This window comes from Nomascus leucogenys, chromosome 3 (assembly GCF_006542625.1).
Source record: "Nomascus leucogenys isolate Asia chromosome 3, Asia_NLE_v1, whole genome shotgun sequence".
NCBI classification, from domain to species: domain Eukaryota; kingdom Metazoa; phylum Chordata; class Mammalia; order Primates; family Hylobatidae; genus Nomascus; species Nomascus leucogenys.
This window is the reverse complement of record NC_044383.1, coordinates 75576615-75588775: the sequence shown is the minus strand read 5'-3', so window position 1 is coordinate 75588775 and position 12161 is coordinate 75576615. Positions and strand designations below refer to the sequence as shown.

Below are 12161 nucleotides of genomic sequence, written 5' to 3'. Positions count from 1 at the left end.
GATATATCCAACCATAAGAATGATGGTATTTATGTAGTAATTTTCTTTTTTTTTTTTTAATTGTTATTATACTTTAGGTTTTAGGGTACATGTGCACAATGTGCAGGTTTGTTACATACGTATCCAGGTGCCATGTTGATTTCCTGCACCCATTAACTCGTCATTTAGCATTAGGTATATCTCCTAATGCTGTCCCTCCCCCCTCCCCCCACCCCACAACAGTCCCCGGAGTGTGATGTTCCCCTTCCTGTGTCCATGAGTTCTCATTGTTCAATTCCCACCTATGAGTGAGAACACGTGGTGTTTGGTTTTTTGTCCTTGCAATAGTTTACTGAGAATGATGTTTTCCAGTTTCGTCCATGTCCCTACAAAGGACATGAACTCATCATTTTTTATGGCTGCATAGTATTCCATGGTGTATATGTGCCACATTTTCTTAATCCAGTCTATCGTTGTTGGACATTTGGGTTGGTTCCAAGTCTTTGCTATTGTGAATAGTGCGGCAATAAACATATGTGTGCATGTGTCTTTATAGCAGCATGATTTATAGTCCTTTGGGTATATACCCAGTAATGGGATGGCTGGGTCAAATGGTATTTCTAGTTCTAGACCCCTGAGGAATCGCCACACTGACTTCCACAATGGTTGAACTAGTTTACAGTCCCACCAACAGTGTAAAAGTGTTCCTATTTCTTCACATCCTCTCCAGCACCTGTTGTTTCCTGATTTTTTAATGATGGCCATTCTAACTGGTATGAGATGGTATCTCATTGTGGTTTTGATTTGCATTTCTCTGATGGCCAGTGATGATGAGCATTTCTTCATGTGTCTTTTGGCTGCATAAATGTTTTCTTTTGAGAAGTGTCTGTTCATGTCCTTTGCCCACTTTTTGATGGGGTTGTTTGTTTTTTTCTTGTAAATTTGTTTGAGTTCATTGTAGATTCTGGATATTAGCCCTTTGTCAGATGAGTAGGTTGCAAAAATTTTCCCCCATTCTGTAGGTTGCCTGTTCACTCTGATGGTAGTTTCTTTTGCTGTGCAGAAGCTCTTTAGTTTAATGAGATCCCATTTGTCAATTTTGGCTTTCGTTGCCATTGCTCTTGGTGTTTTAGACATGAAATCCTTGCCCATGCCTATGTCCTGAATGGTATTGCCTAGGTTTTCTTGTAGGATTTTAATGGTTTTAGGTCTAACATTTAAGTCTTTAATCCATCTTGAATTAATTTTTGTATAAGGTGTAAGGAAGGGATCCAGTTTCAGCTTTCTACATATGGCTAGCCAGTTTTCCCAGCACCATTTATTAAATAGGGAATCCTTTCCCCATTTCTTGTTTTTGTCAGGTTTGTCAAAAATCAGATAGTTGTAGATATGCGGCATCATTTCTGAGGGCTCTGTTCTGTTCCATTGATCTATGTCTCTGTTGTGGTACCAGTACCATGCTGTTTTGGTTACTGTAGCCTTGTAGTATAGTTTGAAGTCAGGTAGCGTGATGCCTCCAGCTTTGTTCTTTTGGCTTAGGATTGACTTGGTGATGCGGGCTCTTTTTTGGTTCCATATGAACTTTAAAGTAGTTTTTTCCAATTCTGTGAAGAAAGTCATTGGTAGCTTGATGGGGATGGCATTGAATCTATAAATTACCTTGGGCAGTATGGCCATTTTCACGATATTGATTCTTCCAACCCACGAGCATGGAATGTTCTTCCATTTGTTTGTATCCTCTTTTATTTCATTGAGCAGTGGTTTGTAGTTCTCCTTGAAGAGGTCCTTCACATCCCTTGTAAGTTGGATTCCTAGGTATTTTATTCTCTTTGAAGCAATTGTGAATGGGAGTTCACTCATGATTTGGCTCTCTGTTTGTCTGTGATTGGTGTACAAGAATGCTTGTGATTTTTGCACATTGATTTTGTATCCTGAGACTTTGCTGAAGTTGCTAATCAGCTTAAGGAGATTTTGGGCTGAGACAATGGGGTTTCATGTAATATAATTTTCATCATATTTATCATGCATCATAAATACAACACTAAGAATGTAGTGCAATATCACTGAAGTTACACTAAAGAATGGTTAAGATGGTAAATTTTATGTTATATGTATTTTAACACAACACAACACAACACACACACACACACTCACACACACACACCCCAGAAACCAGGCCACAGAAAGAGCCAGGCTGAGGCAGTGTAAAACGATCCGCATGCATCTCTGTCCCTCTACATATCCGCTCCGTTCTCCTCCCTGCCCAAACACTTTCTCTCACAGCACAGTGGACACCCCTGTGACTCCTACACTCCTCCTGAACACTGGCACTCCCTGGCAGTGTCAAAGCCCTAGTGAGGGTTCTCACTGGTCCAGGGCACTTTGTCAGCCAGTCTGGGCTTGTAGCAGTGGATCAGGTGTCCCTTGGCTCCAATCATCTGGGACCAAGGAGTGCAGGGATGTTGACATCACACACCGCTGGGGCCAAAGGGACAGCTGCGTAGGGCACTGAATGTGGGGAAAGGGTGTAATAAAACCCAGGACCAAGGGAGTGGCTACTTATTGCACAGTGGCTTTACCTCTGCCTTGTCATTCAACCCTCACAAGACCCTGAAGAGCAGGTTATTATCATTATACAAAGGAGGGACAGAGCTTGGTGGCAGAGCCAGACTGAAATACTGAGTTCATTGTCTCCAGAACTTAGTTTTCCCCACTATGCCTGGGCAGCTTCTGCCTCCATCTGGAATGTAGCCTTTTTTCAGGTTGTATCGGTCATGGCTCCACCAAATAAACAGAACCAGTAGGATATACAGAGTAGAGATTTATTGCAAGGAAGTGGCTAGCGGGATTGTGGGGGCTGGCTAAGAGTCCCACATCTGCAGGGCGGGCCATCAGGAGGGCCGGAGGGGCACTCTGGGGCAGGAGCGGATGCCACAGTCCACAGGTGGGATTTCTTCTTCCAGGAAGCCTCAGCTCTGCTCCTAAGGCCTTTCACCTGGTGGAATCAGGCCCACCCAGATTATCCAGGGAAATCCCCTTTAAAGTCCACTGGTTGTAGATATTAGTCACATCTACAAAACACTTTTACAGATTAGTGTTTGATTGTATAATTGGGTACCATAGCCAAGCCAGGTTGACACATGAAACTGACCATCACACAGGTCAAGTGTTAGAAAACAGGAATAAAATAGTCCCAGGGACCCCTGGAAGGAACTGTTCACACATGAACAGGCTGGACTGGCAGTGCCATGAGGCTTCTCCTCAATTATGCTCAGGCTGGAGGTAGGTTTGTTCACTTGGAGTTCACCGGAAGCAGGTGAGGGAAGGGGAAATGGTAGCACCAGAAAGGGTGATGATCATGGATTCACTTCGACTTTACCCTGAGTAGGAGTAACTGGAGTCCTACAGAGAAGGGACTTGTTCCACTCCCGTCTCTTTATGGATCTTTTCTTGCTAAAATGCAGCCTTTATTACCTGATAGTGTTTACAGGCACTTGCCATCAATTGATGAGTCACCACACTTTGAAAGAAGAAAGGAAAAGGCTAAATTACTCCCCATTTATAAGGCTGAGCCATGTGAAATTTTGCCAATATTTAACCATTTCTAACCTACAAAAATAGAATTTTCATTTGATTTAACCTAATAAATGGCAGGCTGAATTGTAGGGTGAACCCTTTTGCAGGAATTGTGAGCATTTGGGCTTGAGAACTTTGCTCTGATGACTTTTGGAAGAGTGGAGGTAATTAGATTTGTCTTTTTGGATATTGTTTTGCTTTGTTTAGACTGTGGTTTGTTTTTCAAACTATCATATCACAATCCCAGTAGTCGGTGTGGGAGGTCAGGACACAGCTTCTACATAGCCCCACAGACCATCCTGTCTTGCCACCACCTTGTCTGATGCTGGCCCCTGTCTTTTCAGATGCCTATACAGAAGATGACCTCATGCTGTACTGGAAAAAAGGCAATGACTCCTTAAAGACAGATGAACGGATCTCACTCTCCCAGTTCCTCATTCAAGAATTCCATACCACCACCAAGCTGGCTTTCTACAGCAGCACAGGTAAGTGTAGAGTGAGGGCTGAGAGTCAGGGCAGGCTTCAGCTTGGTCTCCAAGGTTCACCCACTATTATAGGAAAGGTTTGAATTGGTCGTCAAGTAAGCAGTGTCACTTATATTTGAAACTAAAGACAGAGGCTGGGTGCAGTGGCTCATGTCCCAGCATTTTGGGAGGCCAAGGTGGATGGATTGCTTGAGCTTAGGAGTTCAAGACAAGCCTGGCCAACATGGCGAAACTCAGTCTCTACTAAAAATACAAAAATTAGCCAAGTGTGGTGGCACATGCCTGTAGTCCCAGCTACCTGGAAGGCTGAGGTGGGAGATCCTTTGAGCCCTGGAGTTGGAGGTTACGGTGAGCCGAGATCACACCACTGCACTGCAGCCTGGGTGACAGAGTGAGACCCTGCCTCAAAAAAAAAAAAAAAAAAAAAAAAAAGAAAAGAAACTAAAGACAGAAATCCTAAGTGAACTCTAGTGGGTAGCAAGCAGTGGGTGGAAGTGATTTTTTTGATACTACCCATGCTTCAGAGTAATAACCTAAAAAAATTAGTAAGAACTTAAAACATAAGCCATGTGAGTGGGTTTATTTGAGACAATCGCATTGCCAGCTTAGGAACTGGCATCTCAGCCATGAGCCCCCTCCTTGACAGCAGGAAACAAATACAATTCAGGTCCGCTGTTTTCAATTTACTTTCTCCATGCTACAGCCAGCCCCGTGGGGTCGCTCCACTCTTGACCAGTCTGCTCTTGCTATGCTGCTTGCACAGCCTCTCCTGGTGACTCTTTTCTAAATCTCAGTGCAGGAACCACTGGTCAGTCCCCTGTGGACCCAGTTGTTCCTTTTTGAACCAAGGGTTGGGACAGGCTTACCCCCTCCTGTTGCCTGAGGGCATGCTCTGTGACCTTTCTCCTGGGAGCTTGCCTGCGCTAAATAGCTGAGGTTAACTTGCTTCATTTCTTGCCTTAAAAAAAAAATAGGGATACAAGTGGGTTTTGATTACATCGATGAATTGTATAGTGGTGAAGTCTAGGATTTTTTTTTTTTTTTTTGAGACGGAATCTCACTCTGTCGCCCAGGCTGGAGTGCAATGGCCAGGTCTGGGCTCACTACAACCTCTGCCTCCTGGGTTCAAGCAATTCTCCTGCCTCAGCCTCCCGAGTAGCTGGGATTACAGGCACCCACCACCCCGGATGGCTAATTTTTGTATTTTTAGTAGAGACGGGGTTTCGCCATGTTGGCCAGGCTGGTCTTGAACTCTTGACCTCAAATGATTCGCCTGCCTCGGCCTCCCAAAGTGCTGGGGTTACAGGCATGAACCACCGCGCCCAGCTGAAGTCTAGGATTTTAGTACATCTGTCACCTGAGTGGTGTACATTGTACCCAATAGGTAGTTTTTCATCCCTCACTCTCCTCCCACCTTCCCCACTTCTGAGTCTCCAGTGTCCACTATACCACTCTGTATGCCTTTGTGTTCCCATAGCTTAGCTCCCACTTATAAGTGAGAACGTGTGGTATCTGCTTTTCAATTCCTGAGTTATTTCACCTAGAATAACGGCCTCCAGTTCCATCCGAGTTACTGCAAAAGACATTATTTCATCTTTTTTTTTTTTTATGGAAGAGTGGTATTCCATGGTGTATATATAACATATTCTCTTTATCCATTCATCTGTTGATGGACACTTAGGTTGATTCCATATCTTTGCAATTGTGAATTGTGCTTCTTGCCTCTTTTTTGACCAGTCACCTTTCAGGATGATTTCGCTCAAATCTTCATGCAGTTTCTATGGCTAAAACTTGCGCAATTGACTGCACAGGGAAGCACATTCTTTTTAAGTACCCCACGGTCTTTCTAATCTGTAAGAGGGAGCACCAATATAGCACTGCAACCTAGCACATATTATCTCCTGTATCCATCACCCCAAAGTATTGGTCCCTTGGAGGAACCCTGTTCTTTTGACCCTCAGCATTCTGACAGTCCCTCTGCACTAGCTTGCTGGTAACCAGAGGCATGTCCCATGCATTATAATGACCCAGGGTGCCAAGTTTCCAAGTTCATATTGCCAAGTCCCCATCCATTTTATTTTTAGTCCTAGGCATCTCACGCATATAAGGCCTTTTCCTTTTTTTTTTTTTTTTTTTTTTTTCCCATCATCCTCCCTTTCTCTTCCTCCATTCATATGTTTTCCTTGTAAGGACACAAAAGAAGAGCTAAAATGTAGCTGGACCTGTGATTGTTCACTGTGTTTCTAAATACAATGTTGTGTTTAACTTCCTTTTTTAACTTAAAGCACATTTCTCCCCATAAAGAAATCTAAAGAGATTGTTTAAATCAGTGCTTCTCAAACTTTGACGTGCATATGAACTATGAACAAATTATATATATAGATATAAAATTATTTTTTTTTCCTAATAGAGACAGGGTCTCACTCTGTGGCTCAGGCTGGAGTGCAGTGGGCGATCATAGCTCACTGTAACCTTGAACTCCTGAGCTCAAGCGATCCTCCCACCTTGGCCTCCCAAAGTGCTGGGATTACAGGCATGAGCCACCGCAGCTAGCCAAGAATATTGTTAAATGGACGTCCAATTAAGTAGGTTTCGGGTGGGGCCCAGGTATCTTCATTTATAACAAGCTCCCAGGTGATGGTGAGGTTGCTGAACCCTAGACCAGGTAATGAGAGTAACAGGAGTTTAAATGACCCAGGCGTGATGGTAGTTCATACCTGTAATCTCAGCATTTTGGGAGGCCGAAGTGGGTGGATCACTTGAAGCCAGGAGTTCGAGACCAGCCTGGTGAACATAGCAAGACCCAGTCTCTACCAAAAAAATTTAAAAATCAGCTGGGTGTAGTGGTACCAGCTACTTGGGAGGCTGAGGTGGGAGGATTGCTTGCACCCAGGAGTTCGAGGCTGCTGTGAGCCAAGATTGCCCCACTGCACTCCAGCCTAGTGACAGAGTGATACCCTGTCTTAAAAAAAGAAAGAAGCTTAAATGATCTTTTCAAGGGGTTCCCTTTGTAAATAGGACAAGGGCCAAAAGTTTCTTGAGATAGATTCACCCAGGTGGTATGTATTACTATGTAATCACTTTGTTCCACAATTTCTCTCACTTTCACCTTATAAAGACATGGCAAGAGTCCATCGGAGTGTCCAAGGCGCTTACGATTTCCTGAATAAAATGTGTTTTGTGAAGGAGCCGTGATGTGTACTGTCTTTTATTTCTGTGTCCCCCAGGCTGGTACAACCGTCTGTACATTAATTTCACGTTGCGTCGCCACATCTTCTTCTTCTTGCTCCAAACTTATTTCCCCGCTACCCTGATGGTCATGCTGTCCTGGGTGTCCTTCTGGATCGACCGCAGAGCCGTGCCCGCCAGAGTCCCCTTAGGTAAGGAATATCTCAAGTGCATATTCCAAGCATCTGCAAATATAGGTATTAACAATTCCTTCCAGATAAAACCATTCTTTTCAAATTGATTCTATATCCCTTTTGGCGTTATGACTTGGAAAATCTCAAGAGTTATTTATTTATAGTTAAAATCCTATAGATAGGCATCTACGTAGCAAAATGCTTTCCAGGACTCTGCAGGTGCCCATCCAAACAGCCTACCTTTAGTCTTGTCAAAGCCGTGTTCCAGGGTGGGCGAGCCTGGTCTTTAGGTGCCTTCTTTGCTCACCTGCAAAATGAATCATATCCTACAACAGTGTTTCTCAAATGGTAGCTCAAGGGATTTTGTGATAGAATCTTTGTGGGAAATTGTTAAAAATGAAGGGTCCTGGGTCTCATCTGCATCTAATAGAATGAGAATCTCTGAGGGAGGACCAGGAATCTGCATTTTTAACAAGCTCTCCCAGTAATTATTCTGTGTACTCAAGTTTGAGAATCCCTTCTCTATAAGCATTCCGCTTATGGCTATTTGCCATGAGCTCTTTTTCTCACCTTAAATATTATACTCATTTATACACACCACCATTGCTCAGACAGTTCAGGGGCTGCAGGGGAGAATGCAACCCACCATGTTTTAGTGAAACTGGATTGCAGCTGGCCCTTAAGATGACCCCAATCCCCTGTGATTTGATGTTTGCCAAACAAATGTTCTGAGCTTAATTTGAAATCCTGGGCAAATTTCCATGGACAGATTGCCTTGTCCTCTAACAGTTGTTCCATAGTTTGAACAGTTACTGTGCTAAATAGATAAACACTCTAGATCTGTGAATCTGAGTTTTAAAATCTGTTTCCTATAAATGAAGTTAACGTTGTCATCCTTAGTGAAATTGACCCTTAAGTCCTCAAGTGGACAATGCTGAATGGGCAGCTAGGTCCAGCATGGTGGTGGCTGCTGGCGGTGCCCTGACAGCTGTTGACACAGGCCCAGGACAACAGGACTGCACACCAAGAGCCAGGACATGATATTAAAATAAACCCCATGGGCTTTTTCCCCTTGACGGAGCAGTAGTTATAAGAAACATATATACCTGTTCATATATGCAACCTCTTACTTTTTAAAAATTGAATTGAAATAAATGTTTTAATGCCAAAATGTCTAGCGTTCTTTGCAGAACAATAGTGACACAGATACTACGATGAATACACAGGGTATGCAGAGGGGCAAAAGGGTAGCGATGCAGGGGGAGAGGAACAGGAAAAGCTTCATGAAAAGCTAAATCTTGGAAGATGTGTTAGGTGTTTGCTAGACAGTGGAGCAGGAATGGAGACATTCTAGGTTGAGGGAGCAGCAGGGACAAATGAGCAGAGGCATGAAACCATCCCGTGTTTGGTGAAAGACAAGCAAACACTTGTTTCTCGTTCTTGTGTTTGCAGGTATCACGACGGTGCTGACCATGTCCACCATCATCACGGGTGTGAACGCCTCCATGCCACGCGTCTCCTACATCAAGGCCGTGGACATCTACCTCTGGGTCAGCTTCGTGTTCGTGTTCCTCTCGGTGCTGGAGTATGCGGCCGTCAACTACCTGACCACTGTGCAGGAGAGGAAGGAACAGAAGCTGCGGGAGAAGGTGACTTTGCCATGCGCTTATAGTGTGTCTGGTCAGGATGGAGCCTGCTGTAGCTCTGGAACCTCAGGCAGGGCAGACCTTCTCTGTAAAGCAGGGCCATGATACCCTCTCCTGTGGCCACTTCGCAGGTTTGTTGTGAAGAGCAAACAAATTGGTGTATTTCAAGTCATTGTGAAATTTACTTTGGGTGACATCTTTCGTTCATTGGAACATTGATTTTGCACCTACCACATACTTGGGCCAGGTCTTAGTTAAGTGTTAGGGAACATCTTGGTGATGTTCATAGTTTAGTGAGGGAATCCTAGGAGAAAAATAAATGACAATTTAACATGGTGGAACAAATTATTTATGAACATAAAGGTGTAATAAAAGAACTGTCCAGGTAAGAACTTTTCTCATTCTAGGAAATCTTCCTTCATGTATAACCTCATGCATCCTCCACCTTTTCCCAGGTTATCTTCCCTCCCACCTGACTCTCCTTTCCTCCTCCAGTGTGCAGCTCAATGGTTATCTCCCCCAGCAAACTCTAACCATGTTACAGTAATCTATTCCCACAATGCCAATCCTTATCCCCATGACAAATGCACACGTTCATGCACACACTTGTAATAATGTGATCTGTAAACATTTTTATCAAGGGCTCATAACAGCTTATGATCCCATGGAGAACAGGGTGATCTATGAATTATGAGCATTCTTGTTGGTCTTTGGTATGGCATTGTGGTATTTCTTAAGAATCAGTACGTAGATTTTAGATCAGCAAAAATGGATACCAGGCTGGGCGCAGTGGCTCACGCCTGTAATCCCAGAACTTTTGGAAGCCAAGGCAGGTGGATCACCTGAGATCAGGAGTTTGAGACCAGTCTGGCCAACATGATGAAACCTCGTCTCTACTAAAAATAAAACAATAGCCTGGCATGGTGGTGTGCATCTGTAATCCTGGCTACTTGGGAGGCTGAGGCAGGAGAATCACTTGGATCCCAGAGGCAGAAGTTGCAGTGAGCTGAGATTGATCGTGCCATTGCACTCCAGCCTGGGCGAAAAGAGTGAAACTGAAGTCCCAGAAAACAAACAAACAAACAAAACAGGATACCTACCCTCTTCCCAAACTGGGAATACCAGAAACCAGGCAACACCCTCCACTATGCAGTTCCTTTTGAAGGGCTTCTGAGAGATGATGCTGAGCTCACACCCCAACGTGTGTTTACTGTGTTTGCAGCTTCCCTGCACCAGTGGATTACCTCTGCCCCGCACTGTGATGCTGGATGGCAACTACAGTGATGGGGAGGTGAACGACCTGGACAACTACATGCCAGAGAATGGAGAGAAGCCCGACAGGATGATGGTGCAGCTGACCCTGGCCTCAGAGAGGAGCTCCCCACAGAGGAAAAGTCAGAGAAGCAGCTACGTGAGCATGAGAATCGACACCCACGCCATTGATAAATACTCCAGGATCATCTTTCCAGCGGCATACATTTTATTCAATTTAATATACTGGTCTATTTTCTCCTAGATGCTTGTAATTCTATAAATTTCACATTTCCATGGCATGCACTACAGAAATAACTGTATAAAGAAAAAGTATTTAAGGATATGGTTAAAAAAAAAATCCCAGGACCCACCCATGTTTTCACTATCCCTTCTGCAGCTTTCCAAAGCTACAATGACAAGACACTTACTGGTTTAATTTGCACTTATTAACCATCTATTGAATACACAGCATTATATTAGGTGCTGCAGGAAATACGACACTGTAGCGACTGATGTTAGTTGTTACCCAGATCCCCTGGAAAAGCACACTACCAGTGTTGTGGGCACATTTAGTTCCACCCGTTAGACCCTTGATGCTATTCACATGAATAATTTATTTTCCTTGAGCGTCATTACATTCTTCAGGCTACGTGAACTTGGAAGCACCTACAGGCCATTTGCATGAAATTCACATGCACCTAAATCCTCACTTTGACAGAAACTCATGCTTCAGTTTATAACCTATTACCTATTTTGTATGCAACTCCACCTCCACATGTTTATTTTAATAAAAGGCAATGATAATATTCACATTATTTTTCTTGATATGCTGTGGTTCACAGGTTTTACCCCTTCACAAGAAAAGCTCTTTAGATTGGTGCAATTGCTTCTGATTTTGGTGAAATTTTCCCTGGCAGGGAAACTTTGAAGATAAGAGTACACACATGCATTTTGTCTGTTGTGTCATAGAGGTACCTAGGCTAGAAAATTTGTGTTTAAATGTTCCCTATTTTATATAATCACCACTTCATGTATCTTCTTCTTGGAGCACGTCCTTGTTCAAAGAGAAGTCCTTTCTCAGTGATGTGATATCTTCACTGAGGGACTTGGGTAGAGAATGATTTCTTCTGCATAAACATTTCAAGGAAATACATAATTTGGGACTACTTGTAACTCGTTAGAATGAGAAATACATGGTTTCTTAAGAGAAAAAGAACATCAGAAAGCAAAATAAATGGGAAGACATCATTGGACATCTGCATTTATACTCGAAATACCAGCATTTTCTATGGACCAGAAAACTGGCATCACCTAGACCACACAGCCCAGATACCAGGCAGAAGGATGGCCCAATGGCAACTGATGTCAGGGCATGGGGTAAAGGAGAGGGTTCTAATTTGATGTATCATTTAAAAACAGTTATTTATATTATATATCTACTATATAGATCAACCCCCACCAAACTTACCCAAACAGCATTTGTTTTATTTGAAACTCACTTTAATAAAGTGAATTATATACACAATAATGTCATTTTCATTTCAAAGTTAATTTGACTCATCACCAATACTAAATATTATGATATTTTTACACATGCAGAACTATATTCTAATTTGAAAAAACCTATTTGCATAAACCCTAATTACAATGTCATCTCCCATTATCTCCAATGAAAACTCACCAAAAGAAAGTTTTTTGGCAAGCTTGAATAAACTTAAAAGGATTTAGATGAAATAGTTAAATGTTAACTATTTAAGTTTTGTATTCTCATTTTACTTTTTTGAGACAGGGTCTCACTCTGTCACCCAGGCTGTAGTGCAGTGGTGCCATCTCAGCTCACTGCAACATCCACCTCCCAG

General features: G+C 43.0%; 1 protein-coding gene across 5 annotated transcripts in view; it reads left to right on the top strand.

Moving 5' to 3' along the window:
• The window catches only part of GABRR1 (gamma-aminobutyric acid type A receptor rho1 subunit), a 46317-nt gene extending 34490 nt beyond the window's left edge, over positions 1-11827 (top strand). For 3 of the 5 annotated variants that reach the window (XM_003258329.2, XM_003258327.2, XM_003258328.2), the window contains 4 exons: positions 3900-4040; positions 7268-7420; positions 8855-9051; positions 10271-11827. In XM_003258329.2, coding sequence (XP_003258377.2) covers positions 3900-4040; positions 7268-7420; positions 8855-9051; positions 10271-10564 — 785 coding nt within the window. In that variant the 3' untranslated portion in view covers positions 10565-11827. The remainder of the gene's footprint in view (positions 1-3899; positions 4041-7267; positions 7421-8854; positions 9052-10270) is intronic. The other 2 variants (XM_003258326.2, XM_012505920.2) reach the window with 1 other exon arrangement.
• The last annotated feature ends 334 nt before the right edge of the window (positions 11828-12161 follow it).